The sequence below is a fragment of the Hippopotamus amphibius genome, chromosome 16 (assembly GCF_030028045.1).
Source record: "Hippopotamus amphibius kiboko isolate mHipAmp2 chromosome 16, mHipAmp2.hap2, whole genome shotgun sequence".
NCBI lineage: Eukaryota > Metazoa > Chordata > Mammalia > Artiodactyla > Hippopotamidae > Hippopotamus > Hippopotamus amphibius.
Genome location: NC_080201.1, coordinates 23,911,200 through 23,934,540, shown reverse-complemented (window position 1 = coordinate 23,934,540; position 23,341 = coordinate 23,911,200). Strand labels below are relative to the sequence as shown.

The window sequence follows — 23,341 nt, the reverse complement described above, 5'->3', positions numbered from 1 at the left end:
GAATGGACTTGAGGACACTGTGGGGGGTGGGGGGTGGGGGGAGGGAAGCTGGAATGTAGTGAGAGAGTAGCATTGACATATATACACTACCAAATGTAAAATAGAAGGCTAGTGGGAAGCTGCTACAGAGCACAGGGAGATCAGCTGGATGCTCTGTGACGACCTCAAGGGGCGGGATAGGGAGGGTGAGAGGGAGGCTCAAGAGGGAGGGGATATGGAGATATATGTATACATATAACTGATTCACTTTGTTGTACATCAGAAACTAACACAATACTGTAAAGCAATTATACTCCAATAAAATGGAAAAGTTTTTTTAAAATTTTTAAAAAATTTTAAAAATCTTGAAAGTTAAAAAAAAAGTTAATAGTCTTTTGTCTCTGTAAGTTACTTATGGTATGAAGAGGACCTCAAGCCAACATTATCTTGACACCTTAAATACACGGTCAAACTTTTGAGCCTTAAGCATACGCAGCTCTAGGGATGCATTTATGTGCTTTGGAGAAGACAATCTGTAGAGAGGTGAGAGGGTGGGCATTCTGTAAGGAGCAAGGCTCCCTTAAAGAGAGTGGAAACACGCCCGCTCTCAATTCTATTTCTTCTGATGTGCTAACACTTTTCAAGGTGTTTACCAAGATGATCTCTGCCTGATTTGTAGGTGTGTGTAACACTATTTATACAGTTCCTAGGTAAAATATCTACTCTGTAAAACTGATGGTTATACACAGCGTGACCGATAGGTGGTATTATTGTCACCACCCTCACAGTTTATATTACCAGAATTCATCTGGTATATATCTGTTCTTGCAAAATGAACATTAGTGAAGCACATGCTAATTACAGATTCATGAAAAGTCTCAGGGTTACAGAATGACTTTGCACTGCCGAGCGGAATGACCTTGAGGAAACAACTCAAGCTTTCTAACTTTCAGCTACATCATCTAAAACACAGGATAATACAACCAGCCCTGGCTTATTTTCATATTGTGGTTTTGAGGCTTCAATGTTGTAAAGAATAGAGAATCTGTTTACAAAATATATAATATAAAAATAGAAATGTGAGGAATTCCTGTTACTAGCAGAAATGAAATCCGGAGGCCGAAGTTATCCTTATCTGGCCAGATTCTCACTTTGATGACTAAATTTTCCAAAATATCATTCGACTTGCGAGGTTCCCTGAGATTTAGGGTTTTGTCTTCAGCGTTTGGGACGGAAACTTTACTCTCTCAGCACATTCCTGAAGGGAATGGTGCTTCAGCACAAACATGCATTGGCCAAGCCTACGGAAGATGCTTGCTTAACAAGCATGCAAATACATTCATTTACACTGAAAAATACCATGTCCACCAAAAGCCTTGGCGTGTGGCACCACGGTTAACACAGAGGTTCTGGTGTCAGACAAACATAGGTTTAACGTTTAGCTCCACCAGGTACTAGTTATGAAGTCCGTAATGCTTAGCACACACACAACAGCTATCCGATTTTCTTACCTGCACAATGTAGAGAAAATATCAGGTTGGCCAGAAAGTTCCTTTGAGTTTTTCTGTGACACCCAAATGAACTTTTTGGCCAACTCAAAAATTTCCAGCCACATAGGGAAGTTCTGTAAAAAAAAAAGTACACGGGTGACTCTACTCAAAATGCTGTGTCAGGCCCTGGGAAAGCAAGCTCAAGAAATGATGGAATGATCGCTGTTGTTGGCATCATTTTCACCATCATCGAGGTCAGCATATTTTATTGCAGCGTTTCTAAAACTGAATAAATAATCACAAAAAAAACTGGCTTGAAAAAACATGGAGTGAGAGCAACGGGAGTCAGTTGTGGCATGTAAACCCTGGCAGCCCTATGCGCTGCGAATCTGCCTAGGTCCAGAGGCAGGGCTGGTCCCGAAAGAACACATCAGGCTTGGTCCTTACACTGGGGTGTCACTCTCTGGAAGTATCTGGGTGGGTCCCCCCAGCCTTTCTCTGTGACGCTCTTAATTCCCTATTTCAGCTCATAGGTCTCCCTGAAGGAGTAGCAATACCAGGGATTTAGCAGAACGCAAGTCTTGATCTGTCCTGACATAATGCTGTCTCTTGAGAAGGCAACCTTATTTGATGAGACCCTAGAAATGTCAGTTTTAATGTCAATCTATTTCCACTGGGGCCAACTTCATTTTCATTCTGCTCTTAACAATGACTAACATTTACTGAGTTCCTTCTTTCGATACTATACCAAGAATCCTACAAAAGTCGTTACACGCATTCCTTCTTTCAATATCCAACCTGCATTCTGCTGGTGAGAAATTATTTTATCAACATGATATCTAAGAGATAGTCATACTTTTTGCTGTTACTATATCTCAAACTAATTGAGAAGATAAATGCCTTCCTAAGGCCATGGTTCTTAATTTGGTCTCAGGGCCTCTTTATACACTTAAAAATAACTGAAGAAATCAAAAAGCTTTTATTTATAAAAACATGTTACTGGCTTATATTTCTCAATATTTACCAACTAGAAACTGCAACTAATGTTTAAAACAAAATAATACACACACACACACACACACACACACACTTCATTAGCCATTGAACAACAGTACCAACACATGTCATGTAGCCTTTGGAAAACTCCACCCTCACGTGTGAGAATGTGAGAGAGAAAAAGGCAAATAAGCTTCTGAGTATTATTCTAAACACATTTTGACCTCATGGAACCCCTAAAAGTGTCTCAAAGACTTTAATTTACTCTAGACCATATATTGAATATGCTGGTTTTTGTTTTTGTTTTTTAATTAATTAATTAATTTTGTATTTATTGGCTGCATTGGGTCTTCGTTGCTGCGTGCAGGCTTTCTGTAGGTGTGGAGAGTGGGGGCTACTCTTCACTGTGGTGCGCGGGCTTCTCATCACAGTGGCTTCTCTTGTTGTGGAGCACAGGCTCTAGTTGCACAGGTTTCAGTAGTTGTGGCACGTGGGCTCAATAGTTGTGGCTCACGGGCTCTAGAGCACAGGCTCAGTAGTTGTGGCGCACAGGCTTAGTTGCTCCACAGTATGTGGGATCTTCTCGGACCTGGGCTGGAACCCATGTCTCCTGCACTTGCAGGCAGATTCTTAACCACTGCACCACCAGGGAAGCCCTGAATATGCTGTTTTAAAGGATAAAAGATTTTTGCTTCCCCCACATATTCCCCTGTATATTTTAACCATTCTATGATTTTTTAAGACTAGGGACTATGGTAGGTGAAGCATACAACACAATAGAAAAATATTATTATCCGCATCTTACAAGTGATAAAATTGAGGCTTAGAAAGGATGAACCCTTTTTCTAACATCGCATGACTTATTGGTATTGTAGTTAAGTTTACAATCCCATGTCTTTCTGTCCCCAAACCTATGCTTTTCATTATCATGTTATGCTGCAGCCAGTGAAGATCCTTCAACCCGAGATGGAAGAGAACTTGGTAATGTTCTCATTTTACTCACATACAGAAGAGAACTCTGAAGTCCAGAAGTACCATTACAATAGGTTCAAGAATTGAACCTATGTTTCCTGAATGGGTTTATCATACCCAACTCTTTGCCTCTTAAAATTAGTTGTTCCTATTGTAGACACAATACTTACAGTATGTGTCCATTAAGAAGAAGGACCAAAGTATTCCTGTGACGGTGTAGGTGAGCCACGTTTATTGGCAAAACTACACTAAATAAACACACTGCCTTATATGACTATTATTTATTGTTATGATGTTTATCCCAAGTAGATGGTCAGCAATTTAATCCCCTGATTTTTGCTTCTCAAATATATAGTATCTAGCACAAAGCCTGGCACCTAATGACACATTTGTATAACGATTAGTATTTTTCAAGGATGTTTGCCCTGTTTGCCTATCTGTCACGCTTAGTTAGTAGCACCAAAGAATAGAGTCCAGGCTTTGATATTAAACCTGGTGGATCTGAACCTCACAGTATTAGATCTGTGACCTCATATACATTCCCTGACTTCCCAGATGTCACTTCATACACTTCAGAAACAATGCTCAGGATGCATCCATGTCAATGTTGTTATGAAGAGCGAATGAAACAAATGTTTGCACACTGTGGTGACTGTCATTCTGCCTGGAATTAGGTAGCATCTCAAATTCTAGTTTGTCTTGATTGCCACACCCAGATAGGAATAAATCGAACAGATCTAGATATTGAATCAAAGGAGATCACAGGAGAGTTGCTCTGCCTGCTTCTGTGCAACTTTCCCAAATCATGATGCTTATGATGTCCAAAGACCAGCGAGCCTTTCCAGCCTTTCTACAACCAGACACTATATCTTAGGTGTTCATTTTTATTTTCCTGTCGGCTAAAAAGCACAACAGAAAGGTCCCCGTGGAAATAAATGGTGCATACAGTGCAGACTCCTATAACCATGACTAAAATAAGCCAAGATCAACAAGTGCCCCCCTTTCATCACAGAATTCCCAAAACATCCTGGGTGGATTCAAGCGCTTCCCTTTGCCTGTAACATTCTTGCCTTTCCTCTTTACTTCTCCCAATGTAGCATTGTACTTGACTCCGAGAGGCATTAGAGAAGGCATATAGAACTAATTTCTTCCTCACATGTGTTGTTAAGACGTGTTCATCTCCTTCCAGGAGACAACCTGCCAGCGGTTATCTCCCTATTGCAGAAGCCCCACCTCCAGGCCGGGAACTAGATCTTTAACAACCTGTGACCACAGTGCCTAAAGTAGAGGTGCAGAAGTGTGTTTGACTTACTAAGGTTTTGTGCATTCAGTCAACAATTATTTGGTACATTTAGTGACTAACGTTTTGGATCTTAACTCTCTTTAAGATGGAAATTACAAGGGACAAAATCAATCATTCAGAGACCAAAGATAAAATAAAGATATCTGCTAAGGCCTCCTAATTCATATGCCAGAGGTCATTTGTAGAATATCTAAATGCCTTTTTAAACCAATGCCTAACCAATTACTTCTGATAAATATCCAGATATTTTCAGATTTATTTTAGGTATCAGTTTCCCTGAGAAGTCACCCAACACATCAGTCTGTCTTAGATGCTTTTTATATCTTTTCTTAAATAAACAAATGTGGGTTTCTATGGTATTCTTTGGAGTTCAGTCTTTGTTTCTTTGTAACTGCTACATAATTATATTGGAAATGTGAAAAACAATTCAGCAGGAAATCAAATGCTGGCTCAGTGTGGGTATTTTTATATCCAGAGATACTCAAATATTAACCTTCAGTGAGATTCAGATACTGTGCCTAAAACACAATCTAATGACAAGCCTTATTTAAAATCTACGAAAAAAAATATATATATATGTGCTCAAATAGAACATTTTTTGCAAACACAGATTTTCTTCACAGCACATTATAATTGTTTGTTTTGCTAAACAAAACAGTTAAAGTCAAGACAGAGAAGCTTCTAAAACGTGTCTCTTAAGCATCAAGCTCACAACAGCCACCTGAAAAAACAGGTGATGAGGCTTTTATTATTATTGGCATTGCCAAAAACAAATATAGAGAATATATTTATATTATATTAAATTATAATAAATAAGATGACAAAATGTGATTATTATAACATATTAATATAATCTATATGAATTATAAAAATACAACAATTATGTATACATATATATTCTATCAATCAGGTGAGTTTTAGTTCCCTATTGAGTATTATAGTTTCCTTTTAACCAGTAAATAAATACATTAGATTGATCAAGGAAATTGTTGATGTTCAAGTAGGTTGTTGTTAATGGAACCTAGGTTGGAATTCATATTGGTTTTGAAGAGGAAAATTAAAAATTTGTGCTCAGCTAGAAATAACTTCATGCTTGCTCTGCTTCTGTAAAATCTGCTTGCTGTGCTGAGGTAAGAACAAGATGACCTAGCAATCAACTGCAACCTTAAGATGTTCTGATAAGTATGGAATGTTCTGCTCCTGCAAGTTTCTGTTTGGAAACCGCCTGGACGTAACCCATAGCAACTCCCGTGCTCTGTAACTGCCCATAACCTATAGTAACCAGGTAGCCAATCAACCAATGCTAACTGTAACCATGTGCACTGACCCCTATAAAAGTAAAGCTCACCCTGAGCTCAGGGCCCCAGAACTTTAGAGTGTTAGCTCGTCTGGGACTGCCAGCTTAATAAACCTGAGTTCTCCAAACCTCCGAGTGCAGTGCTAGGTTTCTTGACAGACTGATTCGATTTCCGCAACATTTTGGCTGCATAGTCGATGCTTTTCCTTTCACATTTGTCATCTGTGGTTTTATTCCATGTCTCCCTTCTTCAGCCTATTATTAAGCATTCATTGTCAAATGATAACAGCAGGTGTGTGGAGCAGACTTCAGCATCATTCCAGGCTTATCTCAGTGAGTTGCAGGAGCATTCGCACTTTAATATAAGGAGCCCCTTTAGTTTGTTTTAAATTTAGGAGCTAGAGATTCCTAAAAATCCAAATTCCCCTGGAACAGATAGTTTACAGATGCAAATTTTAACTTCCTTATCCCCAACTGGACCTCCTGCTGCCCTTTCAGTGGGGAAAAACGCCTATCAGTGACATCCCTTTGTGTTCTAACCTGTTCTATAAAGAGCTAGTCAAAGGAAGGCTGTGAACTCTGAAACTTTGGAAGGATGGAGCAGCTTTTCTGTTTTATGATTTGTTAACGTGAATCATGATATGTCTCAGTAGCAACTAGGCTATCGCTAGTAGAAGATGCAGCCTCAGTAGTCAGGGATTTGGCTGAAGAATCAGACAAACCTAGGATCAAATCCAAACTTAGCCACCTAAACATGGAGAGCTTGAAGTTTGGTAGCTTTATTAGATGAGAGACTGGTGGTACCAACTTATGGAACTGCTGTGAGGATTACACAGATAAAGGGTATTGAAAGGGCTACAACATTGCCTAGCACAGAGTAAGCAGAGACTCTTAATTGTATCATTATTTTCATCCCCGTCACCAAGGTCTGCCATCTCCAGCAGCATTTGCTTTTCCCCGTTGCGCGTTCGTTTTCACCAGATGCCAGTTTCTCTTCATTCAAACTCCATTTCTAATGCAGCTTTAGTTTTATCCGGAATTAGGACTGCAGGGATTATAGCCATGGTTCTCAAAGTGTGGTCCCTGGGCCAGCAGCTTCGGCCTCACATGGGAACTTGTTAGAAATACAAATTCTTTGGCCCAGGAATCTATGTGTTAACAAGCTCTCTGGATGATTCTGAGCCACCGTCACAGCCACATTCTTCCCCTTCTCATTCTCCAGGTCTTAGGCTCTGTTCCACCCATAACCTCTTCTGCCCCTAAATCTGGAATGCTAATATTCTGAGCCCTACATTTCCCTTATTTTGATATCCCTATGTATTTGATGAGCCCCTCTGACATAAATAATAAGATCATTTCCCATACCTGGCATCCGAAGCCAATCATAATTTGCTATACTTACCTTTCCAACCATATTCTCTTTTCTCTCCTCAGTTCCCTCATCTCCAGAAGATATTCTAGGCTGTTCTTCTCTTGATCAAGACATTTATTAATTTGGAAATACATTTCTGACAAAAGCCTACTGTTACTTTATGACCCTGATGAAAATATACCTTCCACAAAGGATGTTCCCAGAGAAGACTGTTTCTCCCATCTGATGGAGAAATCCCACCCTCCTCCAAATTATATGCTTTTTAAGTAAATGATAGAATTTCAGTGCATGCCTTAGAGACAATTTCTTTACATTCTACTTCGTTGCTTCTGGAAGCAACACAACCCTTGCATGACAGCATAACCCTTGACCTTGGGTGACATGTGGGGTGGACGCTTGTCCTATAGATACTCCAGGAACATGAAAATATTAGTATTGTAAGTGAGTGTGTAGAGGAACCAACTTCCTGCTACTCCACGTTAGATGAAAGCAAGTTATCATAGTTCAAAATTCTACCATCTGGCTAAAGGGCCACTTAACCTGGCACTGAAATGCTAGGTGGGGGGGAGGGGGCGTATAAAAGATGGAATCGGTGTCTATTTTTAGCCCTGATTTCTAAGCTTTGGATTAGGGTTTCCTATCATCAGAAAACGTGCTGTATTTTCATTCTTTAGGCTTTGCTGCTTTGTAACCTGCTTCCACTTGTTCAATACAGATCAGATTAAACGATAAACGGGCTTGTTGGGTAATGAAGTGTGGGCTGGCATAATTCAGGGCTTGCCTCAGGCTCTCAGAGGGAAGAGAAATAAAGGTTCTTAGATCAGAAGCCTGGCTCCTTGGGGAAAGAGCGAGGGGACCTGAGGCTCCTCCCTGCCAGCACCTTTCTCATGGTCAGTCTCTGCCTCTGCCTCTTCAGATTAGTTAATATTCTATGGGAATCCTTCCCTATGATCACAGTCAATGTCCCACAATTTTCATACAAGGAGAGAGTAGTCATTCCTGCCCTTTTTGCCTCCATTTCAGTCACTCAAGAAAGAATGACTTAAAAAATCCAGAAAGCCATTGTGCCTATGTGCTTGTCTGCCCAAGACTTTTAACACAGAGCTGAGTGGGGTATATTAAACTAGAGATCCTCTCCAGCAATTAATCAGGAGTGTCTGTTTGGAGTCAGAACTCATCAGGTTAATATCTTGTGGTATTAATTCTTATTTCCTTTATTCATTCATTAACTCGGCAGATATTTACTGGGAGTCCCACTGTGCTAGGTTCCCAGGATAAAACAGTGATCAATAACAAAGCAATAATGAAATGTCTCATGAGAACAAGGATTTTAACCTATTTCTCCCCTTAGAGACGTATTTTCAAAACCTCAAGCAAATGAATGGGTATTATAAGCCTCAGTCAGTCACTTAAAGGCAAAGAGCATGGATCTTTGAGATCTTATAGCAAAGGAATTTAACCCAGCTTAGATATCAAGAAATATTAATAATAGTAGCTAAAGCTTACACTAGAAGTCATGTAGGAGAAATTTTTGTAGCATTATAAATGCACAGATTTACTATGAATAATCCAAATTGCTATTTAAGCTGAAATGGTAAAGAATCCATAGTTAACCAGTTGACAGTTCTTAGAAATACTGCTTCCAATCCTTTTTCTCAAATAAGTAAGACGTTAGAGCAGAGAATTTTGGAGGTACGTGTACTGTAATGAGAAAAGGAATCTGGAAGCCTACAGATCCGTATCACTTCTTGGTCATACATGTTGAAATTTAGCATCCCAGTTTGAAATAAATTTTTTTAAAAAAGAATGCCCATAATATTTGGAAATTCCAACTCCTCCCATCAAGAGGTGACATTTATTTCTCCACTTCTTAAACATGCTCTTGCTGATGGGACTTGTTTTGACCAATGGAGGTTGCAAACTTGATGCAAATAGAGACGTGGCAAGTACTTGCTGCCTGGTCTTTTGCTGCTCCATGGAGGCCTGGGAGCAGCACTGAAGAAGCTGAGTTAGACTATCAGAGGATGCAAGGCCATGTGGAGCAGAGAAGAGGCATCAACGAAGGTACCTTGGCCTAACTAGACCTGTGAGGCCAATACAGACTGTCTAGCCCCAGACAAGCCACCAGCTGACCAGACAGACGCGCAAAACCAACTCAGACCAAAAGAACTGGCCAGCGGCTCCACAGAACCAGGAGAAACACATCTACGTTCTGATGTAGCTTAGTATGCAACAGAAGGGAACGAATATAAATCAGTGTCCATATGACTATTTTGGTTCCCTTTATTCCTAAGTCCATTTGGCTGGGGGAAAAGGGGAGATCTAAATGACAAACAGAATGTTTGGATAAAGGACTCACAGTTTATGTTTATGTAAGAGAGAGTAGGCACCAGGTTTGGTCTGGAGAAGGATGGAGAGGAGGATGAGGAAGGAGGGGGGAGGGGCACTACAGAGGAGAAAGAAGAAACATTATTGAGTCCTTCCTATATGCCAGGTTCTGTTTTATGCATTTTACCTGTATTATCTCATTTAATGGTCACGACAAACTTCAAATACAGCAACTGAGGCCAAAAGAGATTATGTGACTTATTCAGATCACACGTAGAGCATATGTTTTGACTGTGAAAATTTGACTTCATGGTTTATGTTTTTACCTAGTAACCACTACTGCTTTCTGAGAAAGAGCTGATAACAGTAACTATGACCTTGGTTTTGGGTAAGAAGGTGGATTTTAAGGTTACCAAGCTTGCCAGGACTGACAGAGGAAAGAAGCCCTTTCTTTTGGATCTGTATGTTTGTTGAAAATTATACCTCCCAAATCATCTCAGGATGATACTTTCTCAAAAACTCACAATTTGTATATCCTCAAAATAAAGCTAGGTGGTTTTATCTGATGACAAAAAAAAAAAAAAAAAGGTTACTTGTAGGTATATCCTCTTTAATTATATAAAATGATAAAAATTTATGTTTATTTTATAATTATTGTTATGATTAAAATTAACGTAAGCTTTATTATCAAAAGTTTACTCCATGTTAGGAAAGATATTAGCATGTAAACATATCCACTCCTTATCACACACCTCAAAAGGTGTTTCAGTATATCTCCCATTTTATTAACAGGGAAACTAAGCCACAGAGAGAAATTAAGTAACTTAGCAATGGAGCGTGTAGATGAATGAAAAAATAATGATTCCATCCAAGCAAACTGACTTATAAATTTGGCCACTTAACTTCTATATTTATCTCTTTGGTTTATAGATTGATGTCTGAACTTTCTTCCCAAGTCCATGTGCTTCCTCTGTCCCCAGAGAAACCACAGGTGAGGGTAAATCAACCTACTATCATCCAATCTTTATAATCTGTTCACATATCTAGGACATCCCCTATATGCCGCCCTTTATCTGGTACCCTCAAACCTGGAGATGCCCATTTGCTGACTGGTCAGTGTGCTACAACCTGCATCTGAAAAGCCTGAATCTCTGTTTGTTGTCTACCTCCTATCCTTTATCTACGGTTGTCTACAGTAGGAGTTATTAAGGTTTGAGGAGGGTGGTTTATAAAGAGAGACCAGGGTAAGACATAGGGATAGAAGCCTCCTACCTTCTGTCTTTTTCTGGGTTAGGACTAAGGGGCTATTAGTCATAGTGACATCTTAAAGGAGTTCCTAGTTAAGATCTATGTCTCCAATCTCAATCTGCAGGCTTTTTCTAATAGATTGGAACAAAAGAGGGGTAAAGACGACAGAGATGGAAAGGTGGTGGGAGGATACCGGCAGAATGGATGCAGGACAAAGAGGAACCCAGGGAGAGATTCCCAAGTCAATATTCTAGTACCTGGAGCAGTTGCACATGAAGTGGGCACTAAAGTGGTTAAAATAATTCTGGTGTGGGTTACCCACAAAATGATATTCATTCAGGGCCTGCACCAGACCTTTCCTTGAACTTGGAATGACACTCCCATTCTCTGTCGGAAGTCTTACTTTGGATGCTGATCTCTTTTCCAGGAACCCGTAGCTTCCCCTTCACTTTCCCATAATTTATTTTCCACTTCCCTTCATTATAACCTTTATTGTGAAGAATACTGATCTCTTTGGGACTTCCCTGGTGGCACGGTGGTTAAGAATCCGCCTGCCAGTGCAGGGGACACGAGTTCAATCCCTGGTCCGGGAAGATCCCATGTGCCGTGGAGCAACTAAGCCCGTGCGCCACAACTACTGAACCTGTGCTCTAGAGCCCGCCATCCACAGGTATTGAGCCCGTGTGCCACAGTTACTGAATCCCATGCACCTAGAGCCTGTGCCCCACAATGGGAGAGGCCATCGCAATAAGAAGCCCATGCACTACAACAAGGGGTAGCCCCAGCTCGCAGCAACTAAAGCAGGTCCACGTGCAGCAACGAAGACCTAACACAGCCAATGAATAAATAAATACATTTATTAAAAAAAAAAGAAGAATGTTGATCTCTGCCTCACAACACCTGCACGCTTGTCTGAGGTGAGGGGATCTTGATAGGAATTTGCCATGTGCCTGCATTCGCAGACAGTTGCATCAGTCTTACTGCTACAGCTTCTCTGATATTTGGGAGCCCCTTAACCCCTCCTGCTCCTGAATTTTACTGTCCACCTCAGACTTCCATCATCCTTTCCCTTCTGTGGGCGTTATCGAACTGGACAATGGCTTCTCTCCATCTGCTTCCATTCAATTCTATACGAGGAAATGATATTGATAGTAAAGAAACACTAGTCCGGGTCATGCCATAGGCAATAGATAGAGACATTACATATTTTGAACGAGATCTTGCTATAAAATCTGCAGTCTTTAATTCAATCAGGCTCTCCAAGAATATGCCTGCTTCATTTTGAGGGACTTTCTTTAGGCACAGGTCAATCTACCATGCCTGAACCAGGGAGGGTCAGTGAACATATTGGCTGTGCAGTGAAGAAACACAACGGCACCCAGCAGTAACACACAGGTCACAATTACCAGTTTTGTTGTTGTGGGGAGGAGAAGGGGGAAAAGACAATATAAACCAAATAAATAATTTAAAATTAAGCTGTTATCCAAAGCCTAAGGTTAGGGCTGTATTAACAAGAATATGTGCAACTTGTTCATCAATTTCTAAAGGTTATAGATGGATTTTGAACTAAAAGGTATAGTATCATCAGTTTTAACTCAATTTTTACTACACCCTAAATTTAAAGGAACAATTATGACTCCCATTTCACAGGTGGAAAAACTGAGAGCAAGAGAGGGGAAATAATTTTCCCAAGGTTATAAGGGAAAGATGTGGCCAACTCCATCCAACTCCGGGACCCAACATTTCCCTAAACAATGAGCTCCCTATAAAGATATATTTTTTCCTAAGTAGCCTGGGTTGGACAAAGCAATTATTCTGGCAACTGGGCCCTATGCCAGGAAGAAGCATTCCGTAAGTGCTATCAAACTAGTGTGTTCCCTGGGAGATTTAACCATCATTAGCGAAAAGCTTCATTTGCAGTATTGCGTGCAGTCCACTGTAGTGGGCTAGAGCAATGCATTATCACTAACTCAAAGAGATTAATTTAATGGGCAATTATATGCTTCCTGCTTTACAATACTTTCAGGTAACCAATAGTAGTATGCTTTCTGTAAATGCCAATTGCCTGCTCTTGGATACACGGTGTTAGTGGGTTTCCCCACTTTCCATCCCACATCACCACTTTCTCTGGGAAAGACACTTTAAAATTGGCATTCAGTACCTCTGAAATGTCCCTGCAGAGACTCTATTCTAAGCAAATTTTTCCCTGACTGTCCCCCAATATCGTTTATCTCTCTGACAGCTGTGCGTATTATCCATGTTGCTGTCTCACGTAGGTTGTACTACCCTATCCAACCTAAGGGAATCTTGGCAACATCTGACAAGCCTTAGCTCAAATCTCAGGTCAGTGAAATACCACCTACCTCCACAGGAACAACACACAATAAATACTAAAACACACAAATAGAAAAACACCTTTTTCTGCCTTCCTACACAATATTATAATTATGTTTATAATATAAAATGATATTAATTATAATTAAATTATAATGTGAATCTGATGGGGAGGGTGGAGCAGAGGTAGGAGAACTTGTGAGAAGTGGATTCCTGAATAGCTGCCTTGAAATTCTGGTTCCGTAGGTCCTAGGCAAATGCCAGAACTCTGGTTTAAATAATAACCTAGGTGACTGGGATCAGCTGGGCACGTTAAGTTCTCTGTGAACTTCATTGAAAAATGCTGTCTCCTAAAATGTCATTCAGTTTCCTGATCTCGAAAATGGGAATAGAATTACTATCGGAACAGTTCCAAAGCCTAGCTTTGTCCATTAGGCAGTATTTCTCTCCAGGGTTATACATACTAAAATAAGAGGGCCTGAGCGAATGCAGGCTGTTCTTTCCTCCACTGTACTCTTGTCCCCGCACCAGCCTTCTGCTTTGCACAGAAGAACTACTCCATTCATTTGCTTTAGGAAATGATGGCAGTGTCAGAAGCTCAATTTAAGCAGGAGGATGGAAGGAAAGAAGCTATAGGAGAGGCTTGCTCCCGAAGAAGGCATCTAAGAACGTGTAATCTGCAGATAAACAACATGGGTACCAATCTTGCCTCCACCTCTTGCTCTCTTGGAGACTCTGGGCAAGTTATTTACCTCTGTCTGAGTTTCCTTGACTGAAAAATGCACATGGTAATAGTACCTGTTTTCAAAGAGTGATGTGAGAATTAAATGCACAGTAGGGATTACATAATACTTTTTCAGTGTTTAGCTAAATTTACTTTAAACCTTCACTACCATGGTACACAGCAGCCATGCACAATAGTTTCAAGGGATGCGGCTGCTGCTAGCAAAGCTACTTAGCAAAGATGCACTATACAAGCCTAATCTCCTGTTAGCACTTGGGCATCTAACTGCCAGCTCATGCAGTGAGCTGTGCCTGTTGAGACTGATGGCAAGTTAGATCTATTACCACTGAAAACTTGGGAAATACACACAGTGAAGCATCTCAGCCTTGGTTAAGTGAATCTGACATGAGAGGATAAAGGATGACATCTCCATTCTCATTAAGAGATAACAGATGGACTTTCCTGAAATCCATTTTTTAGCTTAATTTCATTTGCTTAAATCTTTTGCCTGAAGAGATGGTGTTCTGAGAGTAATTTTAAATTGTTCTCCCTGGAATGAATATTTCTTTATCTTTATTAAAACCTCCCCCTATAGGGTTCTATTGTCCTGGGTGGTTTTAAATATTCATCTCATCCAAATACAATAAATCTCCCTTTAATATTTTTTTTCCAAGACATGGTCTGCGGCTTTGGAAGATAAACATTACATGACGGGCTAAATAATAAAATCAAGTCAAAACAAGTTTCTAAGCCACTTTCATAGTAATTCCGATATTTCTTAAGTTCTCTGTGATCTTATTATTTCGACTTCCTTTCATGATTTAGAAAAAAGATAACCTAATTTTACATTTGAAGTTTCTAGATTTATGCCCACCTCAGCTTATATTTTACAGCCTAAAATTAAAGTTCTCTTTTGTACTCTCAATCTTATTGGTTTTAAGAAAGTTGCATGAAAAATTTTTTTTAAAAAGTTTAGTTTTCTATCTCTGAGTTAAAAAAAAAAGATAAAAAAAAAGATGTAATAAAAGGTAAGATAATGCCCATTGATGTCAACAGAGTAATGTAAGTTTGGGTTGTATATTTTTAATTCTATAGGGTTCAAAGTAAAGCTGAGGGTTGTTATGTGAACAGAGCCATTTCCTATTTGGTCTCTATATGGAGCTAACCGTAAACTTGAATCTAGGGCATATTTGAGTGATTTCTCTCAAGCCATAAAGAAAAGTTTATCTGGTGTATATTTCAATATTTTTTGATCAATCATATGTTCATTAAAGATGGTTTGTGGTCGCATATTTTTTCACACCTTCAACATGGAACTGCTTGTTATTCCCAATACTCATCACCTTCATCCTCAACTCTGTGTCATTCTTTATGGATACATGAGCAGATTCCAACTCACCCTTTCATATGCAGGGGCTTCTGGGTGCTGCTAGAAGGAAACTCCAAAGGACCAGGGGTTTTGCCTATTTCGTTCACTGCTTTATCTCCAGTCACTAAAACAGTGCTTGGCAAGTACCAAAGATTCAATAAACAATTATTGAGTGAACGAGTAAATGAATGTCTTCCCTGATTGGGTTTGGTACCCTTGTCACCCTAGAGTTAACAGTTCATTACCCTGGAGTATCTGCTTTTGTATCTGTCTTCCTTACTTGCCTGTGATTCCCTGCAAAAGAGTTTTTTGTTTCTGGATTGCCCCTGAAATGCTTCCTAACCACCTGTTCTGTGTATTCATTTCCTTTTACTCTTTAGAATGGAGCACGTGGATTCTTATAATTAGGGCCTCCTTGATGAATTATTTAAGTGAAGGCATCCATCTCATAAAAAATGTTTCATAGATTAAGGCGAACTCAAGTAGGTTTTTATATTCGATATGAGAAAATTCTTTTAAAAGTAATTATTGCCTACATACTTTAAAGAAAACCATGGTCCTTTTGAGCATTTTTATACAGTCTCAAACCAATCTAAATAGATAGTTTTTTTCTCAGAGGCTTAAGGTGATATATGGCTTCGACATTGTAAATTACCAAAAAAAAAAAAAAAAATCATATCTAGGTGGGGTTAACACTTCTAATAAACCAAAGCCACTACATGTGTTGCTTTGTTTGCTTTATCTCTTAATGTTACAAAGGAAAATTATTGCCAGAGTAACGTACTAGAGAAGAAAATGGTACTCCTAGTAAGGAAAAACACCAAAGTTTCCAAAGCTCTTTTCTTATTCCCTATCAAGCAGGTTCTCTGCCTGCCTTGAGGTTGCCAGAAGAAACATTCTTCACTCTTGAATCGTCGCTTTTCACACAGTGGTTGTGTTGTGTTTTGTTTTTAGGAAAACTCCATGGAAGACATTACCCCACATCTCAGAACAAGGAAAAACCATGCCCTTCATGGAGGTCTAGATTACTTTTCTTCCTACAGACAAATTTATCATGTATCTCAAAGACATTAGCTGTGAAAACCAGAGCAGATTTTAGAGAGAGCATGGAGCAGATTATAGGACTCATGTCCCTTACATATGTATATCTATGAATCTTTCTTATTGTGAGTTTTTATTTCCTTATTCAGATTCCTTGCACCCAGATTCCCTCAAGAATGTGATGTCTCCCTTGAACTTGTGTAAACTGTGAAGTCTTCAACAGCTCCTTTATGGAAACAAGATATTCAGATAATATGCAGAATGTCTTTTGCTTGGAAATAAAATGAACATCATGTCCCCTTTGCATGTTTTGTATAATAAAAAAAAATGGTGAGACAGAGTGCAAGTCCTCATAGACAGGCTAGCACTGAAGTTCACCGCATATCTATTGTTTAGAGACTCAATTGTAGTGTCATTAAGTGTAATCAAAGAAGCTGTGCTCATTAAAAATTGGCAGAAAGATTAACATATGTTATTTTTAACAACCCTGGAACCTCCTCTGAAAAAAAGGTTACATTTTCACATGTAATTGATGAAAAATTTTGTATTGAAGATATAATTTTAAATAGTCTGATTACTATGACACAGTAATTCTAAAAAACAAAACTAACAAATCATCTATCATCTTATCGCCCCAAAATGATATGTATTGACAGTATAAATTTTCTTTCTGTATTTTCTGCATTTATATATGTATGAATATATGCATAGTTTAAATATGTGAGTAATAGTCTCTATATTGAATGTAACATATATATGTTAGGGTCCACTTATTTAGATTATGGTATGTAGTTCTTGCATTCTATTTTTTTAACTTACTCTTTTATACCAAATCTATCCCATATTTTAATATGCAAAACATTGTTTTTAATGGTTGAATGACGGATATAAGATATAAGAATACTCGGATATAAGAATGTTTCCTTCCCACATATATTGCAATCTTTTGGTAATTTACCACAGTGTAAGTTATTTCACGTTGAGATGCAGCATTTAAAGGCTCCTCAGGAACAATAAAATAACCAATGCCAAAACATCTACTAGAAACTGGGACCACTTCTCATAAGATCCCTAGGCGCAAATTGAACCCAGCCACATAAAAGAAGACTTTAACAAACCCAGGCACTTACTAATTTCAGTAGCAATGATTGTTATGTTGTGCCACACGCTTAATTCTCTGTCCAGCGGTGTTGCGAGTGTTATCTTCCCATCATCTGCATTAATGTTGAACTGTCTCTCCAGGTCAGTGTGCCGGTCGATGGAAAACCTACAAAACAGATACATCTGTAATCTACTTCAATGCTTACATGATCCGTACATTCCACAGCAAACCTTTAGTAATCCTTAGAGAGCCATAGTTGTGACGTCAAATGAATTGGGAAACTCAATGGCATCGTAATTTGTAAAACAAGATGACTGAATGAGGCATAAGAAGCTTCATAATTATTGTCCGAGGAGTAATTAGCTCCATATGCAACATGGAGGTCATAAACTGCCATCAGTTTCAATAGGTAACATCTTCAAAAACGGATGCTGATGAAGAGTTAATTGGACACTCCATCACATTTATTGGACAGCTTATGATAATTAGTAGTTGCCACAAAATACCGTAGAAAACAATGAACTCAAGCCCAAAGCTGGATGGTGCTAGACGGCAAGTTATTTATGGCAGTTCAAAGGAAATGTGTGTTTGTGTCCAACTTATATTTGATTACACAGTATCCATGTGTTTTTGTTGTGTTGCTGTTGGTTTGTTTTCGTTTTAAGCATATATTTAAGTTTCCTAGTCATCCCTGTCCATAGAAATCAGCTGCCTACTGATTTTCTAGTAAATAATTTTTAAAAATTGGAAGAGATATTTTAGCAGATTTACAACACAAAATTTTATGCAATTTAAAACTTTAAATGGGCAGGTTAGTATAGCCAAGTGCTTCTCAGGAACACTGAGTATCAAGATCATACAGGAATTATTTCTTCACAGTAATTAATATCATTTTTATACACCAAGATCTGAGCTTTGGCAGTGGAACCTCAAATAAAAAAAGCTATATGTCTTAAGGAACACAAGACATAATTAGAAATATTTGTCCATAAATAAGCAGAGAAATAAACTAAAACAGGATGGAACAGAGGCTCAAAGAAGGATACTGTAGACTAAATGTTTGTGTCGCCTCCAAAATTTATATGTTAAAATCCTAACTCCTAATGCCATAGTGTTTGGAAGTAAGGCCTTTAGGAGGTAATTAGGGTTAGAATAGGTCATTAGGGTTACACGCCCTAATGAGCCCTCACCATACACTGGATCTGCTGGTGCCTTGATCTTGGTTTTGCCTCTAGAACTGTGAGAAATAAATTTTTGTTGTTTAATCCACCAGTCTGTGGTATTCAATATCTATAGAAGCCCAAACTAAACCAAGGTCACGTACAATCCCATCTAGGAGGAAGGGTGGAAGAAAACCTTAATGTTTGAGGTGACCTCCCAAGAAGTACACGTGAAATCTCTCTATTTATTGGTACGCATTAACGCTAAATATGAAACACGGTCCATGGCTATTTGGAGCTGAGCGTATTTTCTTTTTTTCACATGTTTTTATGGACATTTATTCTCTTGTTAAGAATAAGACTATGTTACTATAAGAAAATGAGAAAAAATAAATTTCCCATGGTTTTCTGTCTGTAGGTTTGTACTGTTAATATTTTAGTGGGTTTCATTGCAAACACATAGATGCATTTTATGTACATCTACTTATTTATGCATATCTACTTATTTGTATCTATATCTACCTATAAAGAAGGATGGATAAATGGGTGGATAGATAGATGACAGATACATAGACACATAGGGATATGGATAACTCCTTTCTCCTTTTAGCTATTTTTCATGAGAAATGATATTTATGTCCCTTATACCAGATGCCAATGCCAATACCAAGAAAAAAGGCATTCCTGTAAATCCTCCCCACCAAACACAATCACCATTAAACATTTTGGAATATATCAAAAAGTACTTAATTTCATTGATAATAGTTTATTGCTAAATTCCTTGATAAAAACATGTAGCATGAAATTATAACTCCTGGTTTAGTAAAGACTTAGCTGTAAAGAAAATTAAGACACTGACTTGCATCTATACAGCAGGAATTCACAAACCAACCCCATGCCTAACCCTAAGGATGATTAGAGAAATTCAGAAAGGATTTAAGAAGCCAGAGGCATATCTGAGTTAACAGTGCTTGCTAAATAATCTTGATCTGAGGAAGTAAGTGTTCATTGCAGAACATCTGAATCTGTTGTGTTACAGAAAAAAAGACCAAAAGCCATTTTCCTGGGGAATAATGATTGTTGATTAGACCAATAAGGTTCCAAGTTTAACTGTAAAATAACTGAACATACATGAGTTTTGCTCCAGATATCATGAACACTCTGTCTCTTAAAAAAGCTAAGAAATGTCCAGAGGATTAATTATCGCTATCTACATCATATTCATAAATAAACTTTGCAGGCATTGCTGGGTTCTAGTAATTTTATGAGCTCACTGCTGATATCTCACACATTCATGCATCTACCAGTTTCCCAGAGGCCACAGTAAATGTGAATCAGTCTAATCACTGATACTCATGAATGCCAAATCTGAAACACACTCCATGGCTACTTGATTGCTGTCCAGTAAGTGCCTAGAACTTCTGGCCTAGAAGAAGCACTGGGAACAATGGCAGGGTTTTGGAAGTTGGAATTAAGAAAAAAATGCTGTTTGTTTAATCCCTTATTTAAAACTGTATCATGCAGACCTCAAATTTGGAATAAATTATGCCTCTATTATTTATACATTGCTGTCTCTGGGAAAATTCATTGAGGCCTCAGTTTCTTCACTGGCCAAATATTGAAGTACTCAGATCCAAGGTCTGGTATTGAAGATGAAAAAGCATAAATCGGTCTCTGGTACTTAGTAGGTAACCATCATGTCCCATTAAATGAAACTTTATAAACTCCCCTACTTGGAAGGTGGTGGAGAAGGCCCCTTTCTTCATGGTTTATAAATAGCGTAAACCTGGAAAAACATTTGGGTGTTATTTAACTCCCATAACTCTAACAGAGGCAGGGATATTTTTCTCATTTTTTAAAGATCCAGTTCATGACAGACTTTATGGAGTGAGTCATAAGAATTTATAAAATAGGCTATAAATACAGCCCTTTAGTAAGATCAGAGGTAAGAATGTCATAATATTACAAGATTACACAATGGGAGAAACTTGATGGGGGAAAAATGACAGTTTAAAATTCAGCTGAAAGTCTACCTCAAGTATTTCAAGAAGCCTCTTGCTCCCTTTGTAGACATTTCACACATTTTATTGCTAGTAGACTTTATGGTAAAGGCTGCCAAGAATTGCTAAACAGCTTAAAAATCCAGATTTAACTCAGTCTATAAGCATGCATTAAGCACCAAACATATACTAAGCACAGTGCTAGATGACTTTTTCTTTTTGCATCCTTCTCTCCTTGGTTTCTTGAATGAATTAATTTAAAAAAATCACTTTTACACAGATGTGGTTCAGTCATGTCATTAATCTCTCTGTGCTTTTGTTACCTAATCTGTAAAATGGGAATTATACTATGCTTTGTTAGATTTAAACGAGGTAATACCTATAAAGCACTTATTGCAGTGCCTGGCACATAATAAGTGCTCAATAACTCTCTGGTGAAAATCTTTAATGCTGTCATTACTTATCTGGAGACAATAGGTTTCTACTGATGATTCCCAGGCCCCTCTTCAGGTCTAAACCAGCATTCCTTTTACTCCTTGCTTCTCTGTCCCTAAACAAGTTCATCTGAGTTCTCACATCAGCAGAAGCAAATACATAGAAGATGTTACTTTAAGCGATACAATAAAGCTGAGGAGAAGGAGCATGTAGGGAGGCTCATACCTGCACCTCTAGCACCATTTAGTGTTCATTTTTCCACCAAATTTTCTGAGCAAAATCTATGTCCCATGAACTGACCCTTCCACGTTCAAAGCATTATCGGAAACGTTCACGTGTGTATTCATGTTGAATATTACATGAGTGTTTGTTAAACTTAGTTACATTTTTACCTAAGTTTGAAATGAATTACATAATTAAAGATCATCCGCATTTTTAAAAACTGCACCCCACATGCCATTTTTAGGAATGTTCTCAGAAGATGCTTGCTCCCCAGCAATAGCTATGCCATTCCATTGCTAGCTGCAAAGATTCGGCTTGCTTTCCTCTGGTCCTTGAAGCTGCCACCACCCATTCCACTATCTCAATGCCTCCCCTCTCTCCTACTCATTCTACTGTGTGATAACAGCTGCATCACCAGAAGTAAAGGGTAATATTCAATTACAGGACTCGGATATAGGCGCTTCCCTTGAGCCAAGCAACAGAGAGTCATTTCAGCGAAAACCAGAGTGGGTTAGAAATAGCAAACCAGAAGTAATAAATTTTAGAATCCAGTGTACCACGCACGTTCTCTGGATGTCATGATTTTGCATAGATGTCCCAGAATTAGACACGAAGTCCCTCTATTTTCTGGGATTCCCAGTGTCTACCTGAATAGCAGCAGATAAAGTGGAAGAAACAGTTGAGGAAACAGGAAAACCTTCCATGGAATCTCACCTGTGGGGCCTCACTGAAACAAAGTAACTATTCATAATCTCATAGGGTCCTCTAAAAATAGGAGAAAGGATCTAATTCACAGAGTGGTTCTTTGCAGTAAATGAGTTGATACATGGCTCAGATACAATAAATTAATCAGTTAATTAATAATCAATTCTTCAAGCCCAGAATGACTGTGAAAATGAATCACTAGGAATATAAAGATATAAATAAAAACGACCATTCACATCCTTTAGTAGTTTTCCAAGTGACATTATAAAAATACTCTAAAACTCTTTGTATTCTTTGTCTTTACCCATCATCATCCTTTTCAAAACATCTGCTACCATGAATATCTTCATAGAACATAGACTCCACGTTGAAGAGATGAGAGTCTATACTGGGTTTCCTGGCTCACCACTCATCCACAAGGAGCCTTCTGAACCTTCACCAATCCGAGTTCACCAATCTGCTGTTCCTTAAGGCTGTCCCCCCTATTACTCTACGGTTAAACATTTGCTGGACTTTTGCTCTTTAAAGACAGGAAGAGATTGTTTGATTTATATATCATAGCATCACATTGGTTGGAATTTTGCACTGCCATTACTCAGTGACTCATTATTGGACAGATGTACAAACATTTATTGAGCATGGATCGCTATTATGTGGGAAACATGATGGGCACTAAAGAAAATGAGAAAAAGGAGTAGATGGGATAAGAAAAGAGGAAAAGAGAAGAAAGAAAGATTTTGCTTCCTACTATACCTACTGAAAAGTTCAACGCCTTCTAATTTATATCTTAAAAGTCATAGGATTTGTATCTCCAGTACTGAAATCTCCATTCTAATTTCTTAAAAAATACACATCCACTGGGTTTGCTATTCCTTTGCAGATTTAGTTAAGATGTGTTAGACAAAAGACCTCGTTCGAAAACAGTAGAATATATTTTGGAGAGTCATCTTCCTGCCACAATAAAAGAAATTTCTTATTAACAGTGGTATGCAAGAAAATGGGCTCCTTGGGTCACCTTAACATCAATTCTCGTGACAGAAGTTTTGGAAATAGACATTCATAGTCTAAAACAATGGATATGTTTTAGAAACTGCATCACCCTTGAGAACCAACATTCACAGATGCCCTATTTAAACTTTTCCATTTTATTCCAGCAAATGTCCTGGTTTGTTTCAATGCTAATGTTCCTCTAATCCTGGTATGTCTTAGAAATAAATGCTAAAGCCTTCATCATTTTACTTTGTGAAGTCAAGGCTACGGATGC

At 38.5% G+C, this 23,341-nt stretch overlaps 1 protein-coding gene across 6 annotated transcripts in view; it reads right to left on the bottom strand.

Moving 5' to 3' along the window:
• Nucleotides 1–23,341, bottom strand: part of CDH8 (cadherin 8) — a 350,610-nt gene that overhangs the window by 100,036 nt on the left and 227,233 nt on the right. For 5 of the 6 annotated variants that reach the window (XM_057711556.1, XM_057711553.1, XM_057711555.1 and 2 more), the window contains one exon: nt 17,584–17,720. In XM_057711556.1, coding sequence (XP_057567539.1) covers nt 17,584–17,720 — 137 coding nt within the window. Of the gene's footprint in view, nt 1–17,579; nt 17,721–23,341 lie in introns of all 6 variants that reach the window. The other variant, XM_057711551.1, reaches the window with a different exon arrangement.